This window comes from Protomyctophum parallelum, assembly GCF_964188405.1.
Source record: "Protomyctophum parallelum genome assembly, chromosome: 5".
NCBI lineage: Eukaryota > Metazoa > Chordata > Actinopteri > Myctophiformes > Myctophidae > Protomyctophum > Protomyctophum parallelum.
In genome coordinates, this window is record NC_139702.1 from 10,860,532 (window position 1) to 10,881,210 (window position 20,679).

Below are 20,679 nucleotides of genomic sequence, written 5' to 3' on the forward strand. Positions count from 1 at the left end.
GTCCTCTACCACACTCCACTCTCCGCTAAGCGGGAGAGGTGTAAAATTCACAGCAGCAGACCGTCTACTGTGGTCAATGCTGAAAAAAGTACCGTTTCCGGACCCAGAATGGACACTGGACAAAGAGGCCTCCGCGAGGCAACTATCTGGACATACCCACACGTTCGGGGAGATGTCCTCTACCACACTCCACTCTCCGCTAAGCGGGAGAGGTGTAAAATTCACAGCAGCAGACCGTCTACTGTGGTCAATGCTGAAAAAAGTACCGTTTCCGGACCCAGAATGGACACTGGACAAAGAGGCCTCCGCGAGGCAACTATCTGGACATACCCACACGTTCGGGGAGATGTCCTCTACCACACTCCACTCTCTGCTAAGCGGGAGAGGTGTAAAATTCACAGCAGCAGACCGTCTACTGTGGTCAATGCTGAAAAAAGTACCGTTTCCGGACCCAGAATGGACACTGGACAAAGAGGCCTCCGCGAGGCAACTATCTGGACATACCCACACGTTCGGGGAGATGTCCTCTACCACACCACACTCTCCGCTAAGCGGGAGAGGTGTAAAATTCACAGCAGCAGACCTTCTACTGGGCTCAAGGCTGACAAAAAGTACCGTTTCCGGACCCAGAATGGACACTGGACAAAAGACGGCTCCGCGAGGCAACTATCTGGACATACCCACACGTTCGGGGAGATGTCCTCTACCACACCACACTCTCCGCTAAGCGGGAGAGGTGTAAAATTCACAGCAGCAGACCTTCTACTGGGGTCAAGGCTGACAAAAAGTACCGTTTCCGGACCCAGAATGGACACTGGACAAAAGACGGCTCCGCGAGGCAACTATCTGGACATACCCACACGTTCGGGGAGATGTCCTCTACCACACCCCACTCTCCGCTAAGCGGGAGAGGTGTAAAATTCACAGCAGCAGCCCTTCTACTGTGGTCAATGCTGAAAAAAGTACCGTTTCCGGACCCAGAATGGACACTGGACAAAGAGGCCTCCGCGAGGCAACTATCTGGACATACCCACACGTTCGGGGAGATGTCCTCTACCACACCACACTCTCCGCTAAGCGGGAGAGGTGTAAAATTCACAGCAGCAGACCTTCTACTGGGGTCAAGGCTGACAAAAAGTACCGTTTCCGGACCCAGAATGGACACTGGACAAAAGACGGCTCCGCGAGGCAACTATCTGGACATACCCACACGTTCGGGGAGATGTCCTCTACCACACCACACTCTCCGCTAAGCGGGAGAGGTGTAAAATTCACAGCAGCAGACCTTCTACTGGGGTCAAGGCTGACAAAAAGTACCGTTTCCGGACCCAGAATGGACACTGGACAAAAGACGGCTCCGCGAGGCAACTATCTGGACATACCCACGTGTTCGGGGAGATGTCCTCTACCACACCCCACTCTCCGCTAAGCGGGAGAGGTGTAAAATTCACAGCAGCAGCCCTTCTACTGTGGTCAATGCTGAAAAAAGTACCGTTTCCGGACCCAGAATGGACACTGGACAAAGAGGCCTCCGCGAGGCAACTATCTGGACATACCCACACGTTCGGGGAGATGTCCTCTACCACACCACACTCTCCGCTAAGCGGGAGAGGTGTAAAATTCACAGCAGCAGACCTTCTACTGGGGTCAAGGCTGACAAAAAGTACCGTTTCCGGACCCAGAATGGACACTGGACAAAAGACGGCTCCGCGAGGCAACTATCTGGACATACCCACACGTTCGGGGAGATGTCCTCTACCACACCACACTCTCCGCTAAGCGGGAGAGGTGTAAAATTCACAGCAGCAGACCTTCTACTGGGGTCAAGGCTGACAAAAAGTACCGTTTCCGGACCCAGAATGGACACTGGACAAAAGACGGCTCCGCGAGGCAACTATCTGGACATACCCACGTGTTCGGGGAGATGTCCTCTACCACACCCCACTCTCCGCTAAGCGGGAGAGGTGTAAAATTCACAGCAGCAGCCCTTCTACTGTGGTCAATGCTGAAAAAAGTACCGTTTCCGGACCCAGAATGGACACTGGACAAAGAGGCCTCCGCGAGGCAACTATCTGGACATACCCACACGTTCGGGGAGATGTCCTCTACCACACCACACTCTCCGCTAAGCGGGAGAGGTGTAAAATTCACAGCAGCAGACCTACTGTGGTCAATGCTGAAAAAAGTACCGTTTCCGGACCCAGAATGGACACTGGACAAAAGACGGCTCCGCGAGGCAACTATCTGGACATACCCACGTGTTCGGGGAGATGTCCTCTACCACACCCCACTCTCATAACACTCATATCTAAATGTGATAGCCATACCTCTACCATGAATTGCAAAGTACTGTAAGGCTACGTATTTTTGCAGTGGACCAAATACATTAACCAGGTCTTGTTCATAGCTATGGACTGAATCCATTAGAACAACATCTAAGATTATGCTATCACCCTCCACTGTCTTTTTAGAGAAATCTACGACAATTGCTCCCCAATGAGTCTTTTGGAGGTTGACTGGCAATATTACCAACTCATAGCTCCACCAATTCTGTGATGTTCTTGGTACATCTGGTAGTATGCTGATGTCACCACAATAAAGACTCATTAACTGTTGGCTTACAAAAATGCTGGGACAAATATATGCCCTTTTGTCAACAACAACAGATAGCAAGAGCTGATGGTACTGATCGATTGTCTTATCACACAGCCACCCGTTAGCTTTCTCTACGCAAGCTAAGTCAGGTGAAGGAGTTACCTCTAGTTTTGGAATGGGTGTCACTTGTGTGCGGTGATTGCATCTGTCTGTGCATTTATGCATTTGTTTGTCCTGACGAAACTTGATTATTTCTTGACTGTTTCTTTTCTCGTATGACACGACATAGAAACTACTTGTGCCTAATGTCTTTTTGTGCTGTTGAGCGGATTCTCTTTGCATCAGCTCAAAGGTATAGCCTGCTGTGTCATTCGATTCATTTGTCCAGATATGCCATTTATGATCTTTACGGATGTACAATGACACATACGGTGGCCTGTCGTAAAATACACACATACTGGTCAAAGCATACTCATTTTGGTTGTACAGACAGGATAAATTGAACGTGTTTTGAATTTTTGTGTCAAAATAAAACTTTCATAGGCTGTTCACATTGACACATTTTAACCTTCAGATTCAGAGTGATTGGCAATCTGGCACCATAGAGTAGTTCAACAAACCACATGCAACCCAGATTCGGCTCAAACAAGGGATTACATTAATTTTGCTCCTATGCCACTAAAATGTGGAACGCCCTACCAACAGCCATTAAGAAATGTGAATTCCTTGACTCCTTCAAAACCTCTGTCAAAGAGCACATTAAGTGACCCCTCCCCTTTATTTCCCCCATACTGTACATGTTTTTCCCTTTTTACTTTCTTATATATATATATATATATATATATATATATATGATTTGTTTTGTTTGTTTGTTTGTTTTTCAAAGACAATGCATAGAACTGTCTGGATTTCGGTTTTTGTTTTCCACAGTGTGTCGCCCTCAAGTGGACAAAATTAATATAAACTAGAAAAGTGCCCCTTGGGCACAGGTCTCCACTGAGGCCAGGTCAGGTTGTGGCCTCCTGGTGACGCTATAATAGGCCAATGTGAAAAGGGTGACATTTCTTTGGCTTGGATGGCAATTGGATGACTGGAGGCATTTTGTTCAAAAAATGTTTTGCAGAAATCCACCTGTTGGTGGCGCTATAACAGGCCAATATGAAAAGGGTGGGATATATTCCTCAGCCTAGTAGAAAAGTCAGTGAAATATTTAACGTAAACTACACACTGCGTTCATGATTTGAGGCTATAAACGGGACAATCCTGTAAACTTTGAAAGCCAAAGTTAGCCAATTAGGATAGAATATGAAATATCTGACAGATCCATCTTGAACACATGACTATAGAGTGATTTTGCAGGATCTTTGGACAGAATCTGGAGGAGTAATATAAAAAAAATGTTTTTACAAAAGTCGGCCTCCTGGTGGCGCTATAACAGGCCATTCTGGAACATTTGGTGCAGAGGTTCATCATTGGCATCCAGGGAGTGTGTGTGCAAAATTTGGCATTGAACGGGTTAACGGTGCCAGAGATTAGCTGTACACAGACGGACGGACGGAGTGCAAAACATACTCTCTCCCCATGCCTTCAGCCTGGTGGAGACAATTATCCTGAGATATGCATCATCAGGGGCCTATTTCACGAAACTTGGATTAGAGATTAAGCCGGGCTTTAACACATATCCTGGCTTAATATATCCTGGATCAGTGCTTAACCGGTTTCATGAAAGCTGGTTGATCTTGCCAGATTAATTTAACCAGTTAACCTGGATATGTTGAGGCTTGATTCGGTTTCATGAAAGTGATGCTACATAAGTTACCATGGAAACTAATGCTTTGGACTTAGCCTGCTCCGGACCAGGCTAACAGCCTGGTTTAACCTAATCCTGATGTCTTTACTCTTCATTAAGCAGTCAAACTGATCACAAACCAATGATGTTTTCCAGATTTATTCAATTATTATGGGTTTATGTTGCCTTATTTGTATCGGTCTGCATTAAAGGACTAATTTAAGCACTATATAAAATCAAATAACCAAAATATATAGGCTGCACAACATCATGACAGCTTGTGAGCTTGTAGATCAGCTGCTTTTGGTGAATGTTCCCCATGAATAGGTTTGCTGTCGTGCAAGTGCACGGTTAAGAAGAATTATTATATTATATTATATATTATAAAAAATTTTTGTAAAAGTGAAAACCACTAAATATTACCATTACTCATTGTTTTACAACATATTACCATTGTAACGTTTCACCCACTACTAGTTCTACATACTTACACCTAGAAACCCCATTCAAACCTATTTAGGTTCATCCTACGGTGGACATGTGTGCCTGAAAAGGAATCTTTGAAATGTTTCATCGTTTTAGAAATATAGTGCTTTCAAATTTGAGACATTTATAGGCAGATAGTGGCACTTAAAAAAATCACTTTCACCTAGAAACTCCATTCACACTTTGTAAAATTCAGCTTACTGTGGAGACACATGCTGGAACTTTTTACTTTGAAATGTTTTGTAGTTTCTGAGTTATTTAACTTAAACGCCCAATGCATTCTCAATGGCAATAGCACAAACTTTGGCATGCTACATGAACCCATGACCCGGACCTGTCTGGACAACAACCCCCTTCCCCAAAGGTAGCTCCCTCAGAGGAGGGAGTTATGGCCAAATATCACAATGCGACAATATCATTATGCTTACAATATTAAGAATTCTGTTTTAAGTTAATAGTAGTGGTAAAATGTAAACTATATTTTTGGGGTAGTTAATCATTCAGTCTATCCACTATTGAGAGTATGTTCTCTCTTTAATTACAGCAGCAGTATTTATTTTAGAAGCTTAAGTCCTTGTATCAGTAAGTCTTGAATAGATTAGTAAAGATAATGAGATATACAGAAGGGGGCTGTAATGCAACTATTAAGGATGCAAACTGCCTTAATACCGCATGAAGAAGAAGGATCAGTAAATCTGTGATCCACATAAGGGGTCTAGAGACAAAAAGCCAGACTGTCTATTAAGCCAGGCTTGCTGATCCCGGCTCGCCAAATCCACCAATTCTGAGCCTCGCTTGGCTTTAGTGGAACGGAATAAACCAGGCTGTAAAGATCAGGATTTAAAAAGCCTGGCTTTGGCCTAAATCCTGGATTAGTTAATCCAAGTTTCGTGAAATAGGCCCCAGGTCTGAGGCTGAGCTAGCCTGGAAGTAAAACAAAACACTTGCCCTGCTGTCTCCGAGGCTAGGTCTGAGCTGATGGGAGCTCCTGTATGAAGCCCCATATATATATATATAATAATAATAATAATCTTTATTGTCCCGAAGGATATTTGTCTTCACAATCTGTTCAACAGTTCAACACCCACATCAAAAACAACACAGAGCACATAGCACCAAGACAAAACAAAAACAAAACAAAAAACAAAACATGAGTTCCCCACTGTGTACAGAACCATCCTATCGGCGGGGCAGTTTGTTTAATGCCGCGATGGCTGAGGGGACAAAACTCCTACTAAAACGGACCTTTTTCCATGGCAAGGTCCTGTATCTTTGTCCAGATGGCATGAGGTTAAAGAAACGATGCAGAGGATGAAGCAGAGGATGAAGCAGAAACGAAGCAGAGGATGATATGGACACATGAGTCTATTTTTTAATAACAGTAATTTAAATTGATTACAGTACATGTACTACAGTAATTTAAATATAGTACATGCGCTTCTTTCCTGACACCCCTCAATACCACTGCATGTCAAGTCACCAGTCTCGTCAATACAAACTATAATTGACAGATGTTGCACCCAAAGGGTATCATCTCTTTAAGAGCACCAATAAATGACATTTTTGAATATAATATAATTGAATATAATAAGAAAGTATGCATTAACTACTTTCAGTTTTATAATATTTTTATTACATTACCAAAAGACAGAAAATATACATTAAACAAGAGTAAAAACAAGGTAAGAAAAAGAAAATGGGACAGAAAAAGTACACACAAAAGAGACCAACAATGCATTAACGGCTTTCAATATGGCGTTTAACCTGCATTAACCACAAGCCTATTTTTAAGCTCACAAAGCTCACAAGACTCGTTGTATTTGTTTGTACACTGGCTATCTTTTCCCACCACAGCTTCACGATAAAGTATAAAACATCCGTGTGATTTTAGATTTTAGCATTGGCCATTCGAAATGTATGGCAGAGGCAGACAAGCTCACAGCGTAAGCTTGTACATCTGCTATTTTTAAACAGTTTTTCAAAAATACTGAAAGATCCTTTATTTATTGGTTTAGAAAACATTTGTAGTCAGGACTTAATGGGTCAAGTGCGGGTTATTGTCACGTGTTCACAGACGAGACAAGAGCCTGGACCAGAGAGAGTCACTCAGAATCGATGACAATGACGTCGTCATGGTGTGTTTTGTCCACCTGAGCGTTGGCCTCCAGGGCTTGGACTATCTGCGTGGCAGAGGGACGTTGGTTGGGGTCCTCCTCCGTACACAGGCAGAAGAGCTCCACCATCCTGCGGTAACTTGCACCCAGGGTCTCCATGTCCACAGGGGGTCGCGTCCCCAGCCTCTCGTAGTAGGCATCCTCGTCCCAACTCCCTTCTGACAGGCGGCAGGGAGAGACAGAGAGATTGCAGGGTAATTTATTATAGTTGAAACTATATAATATTATAGTTGAAAACTGGAATTGGGAAAATGTTTTAGTTAACTGAAGATTAAATTGGAAAGAAAAAGACAAACGAGGCTTTACCAAAACATACATAAACCACAACTGACGAAACTCAAGAAAGCCCTTTCTATATGAATCAAAACTAAATGAAAATGAGAGAAAAATAAATAAAGTCCAAACAAAAAAATGAAAAACTACAGTATAATAACCTTTGTGGGATGATTATGACAGATTAAATATTCAACATTGTGATGTTGAACCACATGAGCCCTAGCGATCACCCGCTCCTATACACATGCATCTGCACTGAATCACTATGTGTGTAACAACTGATTTATAGCTAGATGTACTACTACTAACTACTATCGTTGCTGTCGGGCAGAAACCTGTTATCCTCGTATTTTAAGGGCCGATTCATACTCCTATTTTAGAGCCGAATAAAAGTCGGTTCGGCTCTGTAGACCCTACAATGTGACGTCATTTGAGGTTCGGGGGGGGGCGGGTACCGTCCTAAAGTCGGCTCTTCGGTGCTACTGAAAATTTCTGACGAGCCGAAATCATTTCGGCACTACAGCGCCGAAACAGCGGTAAAATAGGAGTATGAATCGGCCCTTACTTTGTGTTTTTTCGTAACTTAATCATGCCCTACTTGATCATACTGATACTACAGTGTCACACAAAAGCATCAGATCTCTACAAGCTCAACACGCTACACGTCTTGAGCTGGTCGATCTGCAACTTTAGCCATTTTTAAATTAGATTTCTTTTCTGGACACGAACACTGTGAGTTTGAGTTGATTTGCCATTTCATTCTACCGTCTGTTCTCACCTTCGTCCTCAGTGTCATCCTCTGCCTCGTCATCATACTCGTCTGGTATGTCCAGGTGAGGAATGTCCAGGGACATCATCTCCCACAGGGTCAGGCCGTAGGAGAAGATGTCCGACTTGTCTGTGATCACTCCTCCCTCCTCGAGGCACTCCTTAGGCTTCCATGGCTCCGTGCCGACAAACTCAGCCTCGGGGTCCGATACTGTCAAAAACGTGCATTGAGAAACAGAGTCTCAGAGAGAAACAATGACACCACAAGAAATATGTCACTGGTCTTGACTCTCACCGGTTCACAGTACTAACTACTAAATAACTCTGCAGATACATCAGGACTATTTTTGTGAGGGTGCCTGAGAAAGCTCACCCATCTCAATATGCCCTAATCTCACTGACCGCTCCTTCTTTTCAAAGGAAGCCTTGCCTCTCAAAAGCCTCCCTGAAAGCTGTGCATCCACCATAGGGAATTTTAATTGTGGTTAGTTTGAATCCAAATAACTGAAATGAGTCGTGGCGACTGGAGTGACTGACAGCTCCCTACCCGTCATGTTCTCATCCAGCCATAGAGACACGCCCACATCACAGATCTTGATGGTCTCGAAGTCTCCTTTGATGACCACGTTACATGACTTCATGTCCCCGTGGAGCAGCTTCTTCTCAGTGTGAAGGTACTGGATAAAGAAATCGATAAAGAATATCTATCTTAAATACATACACACACACACACTTAAATCTAAAGATATTTCAAATAGGGAACTGTGACGGACATTGTGCATTTGTTTGATTTAACTGTATGTAATGTACGTGGGTTTTCTTTTTTCTTTTTTTTTTTGTTCTGTATTTATGAACATTGCCTGATGTTTCTTCAAAGTTTGTGTCTGTATTTGTGCTGCCATGGGGATGTGGGGGGAAAATATATGTGAATAATTGTTTTGAAATTACTTTGTTGTAATGAAAAATCAATAAACATTATGTTTAAAAAATATATATATATATATATTTCAAAATGTTTTCGTGAACGGAAATGCCCGCTTTGCTCTGATTTCGGGAGCTGTAGTTCCACACTATATAGCATTCAGAGATTGTGGAATAGTTGTCTGGCTACGGGAGACTATGTGTTATGTAAATTCTACCTGCAGGCCTCGAGCCACGTGCAGTGCCACCCTCTGGATGGTGGCAGCAGGGAAAGCACCCAGGCCCTGTGCCTTCCTCTTCTCAATGAGGTCATTGAGGGACTGCTCTCCTCCGTACTCCATGGCCAGGCATTTGGAGCCATCGTTGGCCGTCACTTGGGCACGGAAACCTGCAAGGGTCAAAGGCAGGGCAGCAGATAAGAGACTAGGGGCTGCAACTCACCAGTATTTTTCTTAGCGATAAATCCATCATTATTTATCCCATAATTAGTTACATTACTAGGAAAAAGTAGTTGTAGTAGTTGTTCGTAATGCAACTTTAAGTAGTGGTGTTACTTAGTAGGTGTAGGTGTTGTTGGTAACGCAACTAACACAGGTCATCGTCACACTTGTCGTATGGAGTCAGTAAATGGGTGGAGTACTTTTTAAGTTCAATACATGGTAAAAAATCATTTCTACATCATTTCTGCATTTTGTACCCGCAAGGGTCCATTCGTTTACATATCAGAGTTGCACAAAGGATTTTACTGGCTGGAACTGCCTCTTGTCTTACCAATAATGTTTGTGTGAACGAGCTCCTTCAGAATATTTGCCTCTTCATCCAGTCGTTTCTGGTAAATCTTCAGCTGCCTGGACTCACATTTGCTGTTGATCTTCTTTATAGCCCAGGGTGAGGCGTTCAGCTTACCCATTCTGGAAACATTTACATAATATTGATATTTAACCTGGGGGTTAAAAAACTAAAAACTAAAACAAAGGTGGGTTATCATTATCAATGATAATCATTCACAGCATCACATGCAATGGTTTTATTTTCTCTTGCCTCTTTCCAAGCTAAATATTGTAATAAGACGAGTAAAGCTGCTAAAATGTATGAAGAACCTACCAAAACAACATTACTCTGAGTCTGATGTACACAAGTTCTAACAATAAAGACACCTGGAAAGGAGGTCTTTATTGTATCAGAAATCTGTGAAATGATGTACTACTGAAGCCACAAATGTGAGAACCACTGCGTTCACACTGGCAGATACAAAAGATGCATCATATTTGAAAGGGCTAAGCTAGATATTTGAGGATGAGAGGCTCAAGCTGAAGCTAGTAAGGCAAGGCATGTTAGGTGAGGTCCCCATATTCAGTGACTTCAGTGACCTATTAGTTTATGTTCTTTGCTTTGTTCGAGTGTGTGGCAGACGCTAGCTAGGGGCTGTAGTGCCTGGGACTGCACAGTCCTTCTTTTCCCATTGCGCTCTCACTGGTTGTGCACAGGAGGCGTTTTCCTCACAGTCAGAAGCACATGAGTTGATACCTGAGGTAGCTGAAGTTGAAACCAGCTCAACCTTTTTGTAGTGGCTACAAATGTCAGATGTATCATTGCATTATGATGAGGCTAGCTTCCATTGAAAAAGAATGGTAGACTGGTGTCTTTATAGCTGCCAGCGTGACCGCGCCTTAAAAACATTTAGTGAACTATTATAAATAAATCAAAGTTGAGTCAGACAAAACCTTTTCATGAGATAAACATTCACTCCAGTCCCACAGCCAAGTTTCTTCATGAAAGGTGATGCAGGGATGGTGATGGGACTCCCACTGCTTAGATGAGCTGATTTGGGGGTCTTGAATGAGTTGTCACCAAGGACAGCAGGAGAGTCCAGGATGGTGATGGGACTCCCATTGCTCAGAGAAGAACTCTTAACACGAACCGATGTTGGGGTGTTGAATGAGTTGTCATCGAATCTCTTAACACGAAGTGCCTGGGGGCTCTTGAACGCATCGTCGCTGAGATTGGCAGGGTCCATTCTTACTAAAGGACACATGAAAAATTAAAAAATGATTCAACAGTGTCTCGGTCTTAGTCTTTTCAAGAGATAATCTCTGACATTTCGCGCAACTCACACCTACACCATATGCCCTGCCATTCCAATCAGAATTTGCGTCCTCACCATCGTCTTCTATGTTTGCGTTGCAATGTTTGTGTTTACACGAACACTCAAAATTGTCCATTCATTGTCAAAGGCATGATTTTATGTTTGTGTAGGACAACGTTTTCACATACACCAAAAGCTGGACATAGGAGGGGCTATCACCCCTCAAGAAAAAATAAAATAAGTGTGTGTGTGTGTGTGTGTGTCAGTCTTGTAAAAGTACACACTGATAGTTCTACTTCTTATGGCTATGCCACCCAGACACGTTAAAATGTAGCTTCTGTAGGTAATACTGATAGCCATGGGCAAAAAAAAAACAATGCAATACACACGACAGAAAATCCAGCTGGGCACACTGGTTACAGTCAAATCATCATGTCAATGAAATGATAATACAACATTATGATACTACTTAAAACCTATCTCTGGTCACGAATAAACCCCACCCCACACACAGCCATGCAGACACAACATAATACGAATCCAACATCAAAGCACAACGCCTCAAACATGCACACAACAACAAAACACACACACACACACACACACACACACACACACACACACACACACACACACACACACACACACACACACACACACACACACACACACACACACACACACACACACACACACACACACACACACACACACACACACACACACACACACACACACACACACACACACACACACACACACACACATAATTCATATAAATTCGTATGAAAAATGCTGTCCCAACAGCCAGGAATCTTGGTGTTGTCCTGGATAGTCAGCTCTCGTTCAAAGCTCACATCACAGCTGTCACTCGATCATGTAGGTTCACACTCTATAACATACGACGAATTAGACCGTTCCTCACCCAGGAATCAGCCCAGCTCCTAATCCAGACAACAGTCTTGTCAAAACTCGACTATTGTAACTCCCTCCTTACTGGCCTACCAGCATGTGCACTTAAGCCTCTCCAGCTGATCCAAAATGCAGCAGCTCGCTTGGTCTTCAACCAGCCAAAATTCTCACATGTCTCCCCCCTGCTCCGCTCCCTCCACTGGCTCCCGGTCGCTGCCCGCACAGAATACAAAACTCTGATGCTGGCATTCAAAGCAACCAAAGGTATGGCTCCCCCATATCTTACAAGTATGATTGAACCCTACAAACCCTCCCGCGCACTCAGATCAGCCAACGCAGGGAAACTGGAAGTACCCTCACTAAAAACGCCGGGCCAACGCTCCACACGTCCCAAACTCTTCTCCCTTCTGGCTCCAAAACTGTGGAATGCACTTCCCATTGCAGTCAGAACTGCAGCATCACTCCCAATCTTCCGCCGTAGCCTGAAAACCCACCTTTTCAGACTCCATCATGGCCCATAGCACTTACCCTAACCCCTTAGATAGCATTCCTGTTGGCTTAGATAGCATTTGACACAGACTTATAGCATGTTATGTAGACAGCACTATAATTGTATTGTATATAGTTATAGCACGCCATAGTACATATGTATAGCATAGTAGTAAATATGTATAGTTTATATGTATAGTGTATGTATAGTTTCATTATATAGATATTCCACTGTTACTTTCTTAGCTTACGCATGTTTCATGATATTGATAAATGCTTTTATGTGATGTATTCCCATGCTTTTGTTCTTGCTTAAATGTAAGTCGCTCTGGATTAAGAGCGTCTGCTAAATGCCTAAATTGTAAATTGTAAATTGCTATGTTGCCTTTTGGGTTGCTTGCAGCCTTGGTGCAATTTGTCCTCCTCCCACCGGGCCTGATTATGGCCGACGACGACCGTCTTGTGACGATCATCCAACGCTAGCTAGGTTGTTGTTTGTAACATTATTGACACTTGACAGACAGACTACAGTCACAGACAACACGCACACACATGTTCACGTAAACTCATGACGACGACCGAAAGAAACCAAATAAACGTTAAGAACATTTAACGTACGTATGGATCTGTATTTTGAAATCAACGTGTTATGTTGGGTCAAGTTTACCTGTTTGATCTGCTCTCACAGCGAATATGATGATGATGCAGGAGGAAAGTAGGAAACAAACAGCGCGCGCGCAGATTTCAAAATGCCAAAATACGTTGTTGTTTGCGCGCGAGCCCGTCAGTGCCACGGGAAGTGACGAAACGAACGGATCACTGTACTGCGCATGTTCAGCCCTTAGAGTATATTATGGTTCAGCCATACAACTTTATTGGTTATCCCCTTATAGTATAAATAAAAGCCAAGTTAGCTTGCAAGCTAACAGCAACGTTTAAAAACATACGGCAAAAGAAAAATATTGACACACGTCACCATGATTATTTACCTGGCACTGTCCTTTGGTCGTGTGGAGATGTCGCCATGACAACACAAATACACAAACCTAGTGTTGATAGTTGATACCTCGTGTGGTCCACCTGCAGCTGTTTGTTGATATGGGTGACGTCATAGCGTTCTGTGTAAAAAGTACTACAAACCCGTTGCTAGGCATCAGCCAATGGGCAACGGGCAACCAACAGAATAAAGCCTGGCTGTAGGCTGTTACACATCACTTCTTTCTTTGGAAGAGACTGCAGAGACAGACAGTATACACAGCTCAGAACCTTAGCAGGAGAAGACCTATCCATTATGATGGCGGTGATGACACAAAAAAGTTATTACTCTGGTAGTTTCAATGCTGTGGTCGACCACTCAGACCTGGCGGAGACGGAGGAGTGCAGGGAGGAGAGATGGAGGATCAAGGAGGATGAGTGGCAGGTCATTGTGGAAGAGTTTGAGGAGAAGATGGAGGAATGGGAGTCTCGTGTGGAGGACATCTTTTCTCTCAGTAAGGTGGAGAAGACTCTGTCAGAGGAGTGCAGTGAGGAGGAGCAGTTGAGGATCAATGAGGATGAATGGCAGGCCCTTCTGGAGGAGAAGGAGGAGATCATGGAGGAACGGGAGTCTGCTGTGGCAAACTACTTTTCCCTCATGTCACTGTGAGACAAGACCCTGTACCCCCCCCCCCCCCCCCCCCGGCCCTTTTAAGGGCCACTTCCACTCCTTTTGCTGTGACCTTGCCGTGGTGGAGTGGCTTAGTGATTCAGTGACCCTGGAACCTATCGTGGTGGCGGTTGACCTGTGGTTTAACCAGCACCATGGATTGGTCACAGGAGAGAGTCCAAACTAACAACAGCAATATCCCTTTCTGTGACCAACCAAGTCACAGCTCCACTGTACAGTAGGCTATTGCAATGCTGCCATTAGTCAATTTAGCCAGGAAATGTGACACAATTATACAGTATATATACAAAATACAATGCAACATACTATTCTACTGCAGCTCTTGAACTGTATTCACAATATAAATAATTCCCCAGTCTGACTTGTTTCGAAAATAGCATTGATCATTTCAGGTGCATACTGTACATATAAACCATGTTCTTAATGGTGTTAGAAATGTCTACTGCTACATGAATCTACAAGGTATGTTCATGTCTAAAATGTGTTTTATTTTTATATCATGAACATTTATACCCCACACCTCCTGACTGGAACACCACAGAACACATTTTCAGAGGACACAACTGTGAGACAAAGAGGAGAGCAAGATAGATAAGATGGTATTTGAAAATGTCCAGTGTTGGTGACTGTCGTTACTGGAAAAAAAAAATCTTTTGGAAAACAGTATATTAGGTCACAAAGTAGATTTGAGATTCCATGAGGAATGTCATTATGTGTTAAAGTAGAAACCATTACCTCAATCTGACAATAGATGGCAGACTAAACACTAAACAGCACAGAAACCATTAACACAACCAAGCTGACTAGACAACACACAAACATTATAACAATGAATACAGTAGGATACATATATATTCTGGAATCTGGACCATTTGCTGCATGTCACTCCCCTGCTCAATGTTTTCTGTTCTCTCCACTGTACCTATCAAATAAAGGCTCAGAAAGGCCCATAAGATTAATAAACAAAAAACAAATAGTTATTCTGAGTGATCAGTTTTATGCTATGATGAAACATTTCTATCCTGATGTGAGTGTAATCTTGTAGAATGAAAATGCCACCCTCTACAGGCCATGAGGGGTCACTGAACAGTTTGATATTGGTATTAAAGTGATGTGAATTGATTGATTGAATACTTTATTAGATAGAAATGCAAACAGCACAAGGTATAGTCAATCATACATGTGGGTTTAAAGGGTAATATTCTATAACTTTACAGTGACCAGACCTCACCCAACTGAACCACTCTGGCAGATTTTGGACGAACGTGTTATATGGCATTAAAGGCATGTGGTATAAATTTGTACATAATATGCATGGTCCAGAGTTTAGGGGCAGCCACAGAAAAGGTTTGATCCCCCCTAGCATCAGCTTGGACTTCGGGATCTCCAGCAGAAGCTTGTCTGCCGATATCAATGCTCTTTCTGGGACGTACGGTACTATTTTAAAATATCCTAAATATACGGAGGTGCTAGCCCATGATTTTTTTTTCTTTTTAAACAATAAAATGTTAAACTTAATCCTGAAACATACAGGAAGCCAGTACAGTGAAGCTAAACGGGAGACATGTTGTTGAATGCCTTCTTGTGCTTGTCAGAAGGCGTCCATAAAGGTCCTGAGTAGGCTGTCATGATTACAACATTTAAGTTGATGATTAGTTGTCACACAAACAATTGCGATTAACGATTTAATTGTGTTTTAATTACACAATTAAATCATTGGAACATAATAAATAATAATACGTTTCTGTTTGCCTGGTAATCAAAACATAAATGCACAGGGATATAAATGAAATATACCAAGAACTTACTGATATATTCATTATTGTTATACTTAAAAAAGGTTAAAAATAAATGCATAAATAAGCTGATCTACAGTACAAGCTTCAAACTCGTCACAAAGTGACGAATTGGAAGCTTGTAGATCTTCTATTTCAGCTTTTTTATATATGAACACTTTTCAACATGGAAACAATGATGACTATTATGACAAAATAAGGTCTAATTCTACTATACTTTGGGCGAATTTTATCTTCCACGTTAGTGATACAAGCACACACGCAAGCACACACACAGTCACACACACACACACACACACACACACACACACACACACACACACACACACACACACACACACACACACACACACACACACACACACATATATCCACACCTCCCCCCGCCCGGACGCCCTGAAAAGTTTGGCTTGATGGTCAGTGTCATGGGTTCACCAAAAACCAACAGGAGTCTTCCTCTTGGGAACATGAATGTGCACAGAAAATGTAATAATGGCCTCAAGGCATTATTTATCAAGGAAGACAGACAGACAGACATATAAGGCCATAGTGAGTGTTACATTACAAATGAAACGCCTGGCATTCACCGTCACGAGGTTCAAAACCGCCACGGTATTCACTGCCACGAGGTATAAAAACGCCACCGTAATCGTCACTTGGGTCACGATAGGTCCAGCAGGGTCACTAGGGTCACTATAGGTCCAGCAGAACCTGGTGGAGGCGGAGCGCTCAGTGGACAGAGCAGCTGGGCCAGAAGCACCAGGATGGACAAACACGTCTTCATCTACAAACGACAAGAATGATAAAGAACACGGAATGCCATTATGTAACAATAATAGTCCTAATTGTAACAAATCAATTAATCAATCATAAATTAATAAATGCCATATGATTGATTGATTGATTGATTGATTGATTGATTGAAGCCCAGCCCACATGGACTTACAGGACACTTTTACTCACTAACACTGATCATGACCACTTTTAGCCTATATAACTTTACAGACATTAAAGAGACTTAACAGGAGCAAATGACACATGTCACGGAGCAACCCAGATAAATAAATATATAATCATCCTAAATCTAACCTTGATTTTGAATCACTAACCTAACAATTAAACACATAATAAGTGACAACAAAACTCCTTCACCACAGGGTTCCTACACATGCAGCCGAAAAAATGAAGGTGTCAGAGGTCAAAAGTGGACGGTACCTGCTATCACCTTTGGGTGCCTGGGGTGTCTGTACCAGGGCGGGCAAGAGGCGACTGGTGGCAGAATGTACTGCAAGGCCGCCCTGGGACCACGGACACCCCAGGTTGGGGCGACAGCAAGAGCTGGAATCATCGACCGGGCAGGGACCAAGGGCCTCCCCCTGAGTCCCCTGTGCAGGAATAGAGTTACAGGACAGCAGTAAATAGTCTGGAAACATAAATATTTTTCCATACATTATTTTCCATACTGTTCCATACTTGCGTAGTAACCCTAACACTAAACTAATCAAACTTGACTTGTACAAAAACCTTGCTTCTGAGACCCAGTGCTCTAAGAGCAGTGGTTCACAAACTATTAAATCCCCAATTCGACCCCCAAACATAATCATATGTTTAAAACTAAAACCCCAGAAACTAAAACACTAAAACAAATTTATTACATGCATAAGTATAACACACACACACACACACACACACACACACACACACACACACACACACACACACACACACACACACACACACACACACACACACACACACACCCTCACACACACACACACACACACACACACACACACACACACACACACACACACAGTATATACAGTGTATATGTGTGACCAACACACTGACGGGATGACCATATATGATCATGCCTCGTGACATCACGTGACATCATCAGGGATGGAGATCCCTGATGTATGGATATCACTATGGATCCCCAATCCCCATATATGGAAAACCCCCATATATGGTGCCCAGGTCTCGTGACATCATCAATATTGGCTAGCAACTCCCTTAGATCTCCATATATGGATATATATCAGAACCTGTTCTGACAATCCATATGTTGATCCTTTCCCATCCATCCTTCCTCTTCGATGTCTCCCTTTTGACTGATACCTGTCCATTCAAACTCTAGACAGGCCCTATTATTGCAATTGCGCCCGGCAGCCGGTGAAAACTAGAGTTCTCAACAGGCCCGAAAATTAAGGCCCGGCCCTCATCAAACCCTGTACACTCAAGAGAATGTCCCCGCTACCACCCTTTATGGAGCTGACCTGTTCTGACATTCCATTGTCACGGTGCGACTCAAGTGTGAGTAGTGAGTTGTGAGTTGTGAGTGTGAGTTGTGTGTGCGAAGTCTGTAGCTTGCCCAGGCTAACTTCGAAGAGAGGAGGTGGAAAAAAACAACAAAAGCCTGCATGCAAGCCGCCTTTGTTTCAATGGTTGTTAGCACGTCGCCCCCCTAGATTTCTAGATTTCTGACTTTGTGTTGCAGTGATGTGTTGCAGTGATGTTTATGTTGTGTAGTCTCTCAGGCATATTTGTTGTCATTGTCAGTAGTAGTAAGAGGTAACTGTAGTTCAGTCAGACAACTCACGAATAGATTAAACAATATTTATTGAAGAATGAGTAATGAGTGTGCATATGATATTTGACTTGGCGTTCGGCTCTGCTGGATTTCTCCCTGCTCGGCATGATTAAGCAACATCATAAAACATAAGAGCAGGGAGATAGATATACAATAACCCCCCCCATGGGGAGCATAGATAGCAGAGCCCACCGGTGGTGCTGGGGTGGTGGTGGGAGAAAACATCACATACGACCGGGGAACCATGAGCAGAGGAAGGCAGGAAGAGCATGGAGTCTAGTGAGCTTAAGTAGCCTGCCCACTTAGTCAGCTGACTGCCGCATCAGCGAATGACGTGAGAGACTTGCACACACGTATACTCCCACATAGTAATGCAGCATGTTAACCCCTTGAGCATAGTATGGGCCTTTGAGCAAGCAAGAACTTCCCTTGAGGTTGACTGACTGAACTGACTCCGCCGCTCCGCGTGCTGCGTTTGATTATCCACAAATGGCTCAACTGTTAAAGGAAAGGATGTTGGTCTATATTCATCTGTCTTAAATCAAAGTCTTAAAAATAAAAGCTTTGTGAAAAACAATTGACCTTAAGTTTATACCATTTATATTTTTACTATATTATCCACAAATGGCTCAACTGAATGAGGAGGAAGAGGATGTTACACTATTTATTCATTACATGTCTTAAATTGACATTGAGCTTTTTTGTTAAACATTTGACCTCTTTTATATCATTTTGGAACCGAAATAGGGAACCGTTAAGAACCGGAATCGATAAGCAGAACCGGAATCGGTACCGGACTCGAAAAAATCCTAACGATACCAATCCCTAAGTGTGACCCAAGTGCAGAACAGACAGGCAGGAGCAGAGCTGGTCGAATGAACACAGATTTATTCTCCAAAACACATATGGACAGGACTGGAACATGACACCATAACACCATCTATACACTAGCAGGGAACACAAGAAACGGAGGGTTTAAAGGGGCATTGGACTCATTTTCAACATTTTCATTAATATACCGTACCTTAGAGCTGGAAATAATAAAAAACGTCCCGTCCCCCCCATTCTGTGTTTCCTATAAACTGGAGGTCTGAAAAAAAATCATTAACATGGTGAATCACATCTTCATCAAGATGTGATTCACCATGTTAATGATTCTTTTGAGAATGGGGGGGACTTTAAAAATATATATATTTCCACGCAACAGCTCTATAAGGTATATTAATGACATAGTAAAATGTTGAAAATAGAAACATGGGTTTTTCAGAAAACTGTCATGATTTAGAAGACATTTGTAGAATCGAGCTCAGGTCTAAATGGGTTAATCAAAGGGGAAAAGGAGATTATATAATAAACCCTCCATATGTGTATGCAGAAATGGAGACATAACTGGAAAGGGCAAAGGTGCGTAGCGGCCACTGGCTGGAATGAGATTACACTGTAGATAAGTGAGTCATCAACCCAACTATTCAGTGATGATTAGCAAATGCTTTGTACAACATGGCTTGACCGAGGTTGTGGACAGACTGATAGGAGAATTGAGTAATTGTTTGTTGCTCTTCATGTAAAATCTTTTGTTTTTGGATCTACAGTTGTCACTATATAAATCCCAACTTTAGTGTGGGAAGTGTACAGGTGTTTTAAGTCCAGCTAGTCCTCGTTCACATGTGCATATAGAAATGTGTTCACATTGAGCACAAAATCACCGCCCGATTCATCACACGCACAGTGGCCAATTAATTCTTACCACTGTGCATATCCTATTGATGAGCCATCATTATTCCAATCAATTAGCATGATTCCAAGCACCAACCTGTCTTTACGGAGGACACTAGGGGGTCTTGATGCTGGTAGGAGGGTCCTGTTGTAGGCTCATATTTATTCCTCAGCCTACTAGGAAAGTGCGTGAAAATGTTCATGTAAATTGCACGCTGCGTTCATGATTCGAGGCTTTTTGTTCAAAACGGGCCAATCCTGCAAACTTCGGCCTGGTAGAGACAATAAACAGTGCAGCATATTTACTAGTGAAGATAGAGCCATGTTGGAAGTAACACACAAGGTGTGGTCACCAAAAAGGGGTGGTCATTTTTTCCCCTCACTGAGCTTCAGCATCAGTACCAACTCTCGG

The 20,679-nt window shown here is 42.9% G+C and overlaps 1 protein-coding gene across 1 annotated transcript; it reads right to left on the minus strand.

The window, feature by feature from the left end:
• Positions 1 to 6,499: 6,499 nt before the first annotated feature.
• pbk (PDZ binding kinase) lies at positions 6,500 to 13,218 on the minus strand. The gene is made up of 7 exons (XM_083764767.1): positions 13,164 to 13,218; positions 10,734 to 11,031; positions 9,781 to 9,920; positions 9,228 to 9,397; positions 8,636 to 8,765; positions 8,099 to 8,299; positions 6,500 to 7,202 (listed from the first exon to the last, which is right to left on the minus strand). The coding sequence occupies exons 2-7, from the start codon at positions 11,024 to 11,026 to the stop codon at positions 6,973 to 6,975; spliced, it is 1,164 nt and encodes a 387-aa protein (XP_083620893.1). The 5' UTR covers positions 11,027 to 11,031; positions 13,164 to 13,218; the 3' UTR covers positions 6,500 to 6,972.
• Positions 13,219 to 20,679: the final 7,461 nt, after the last annotated feature.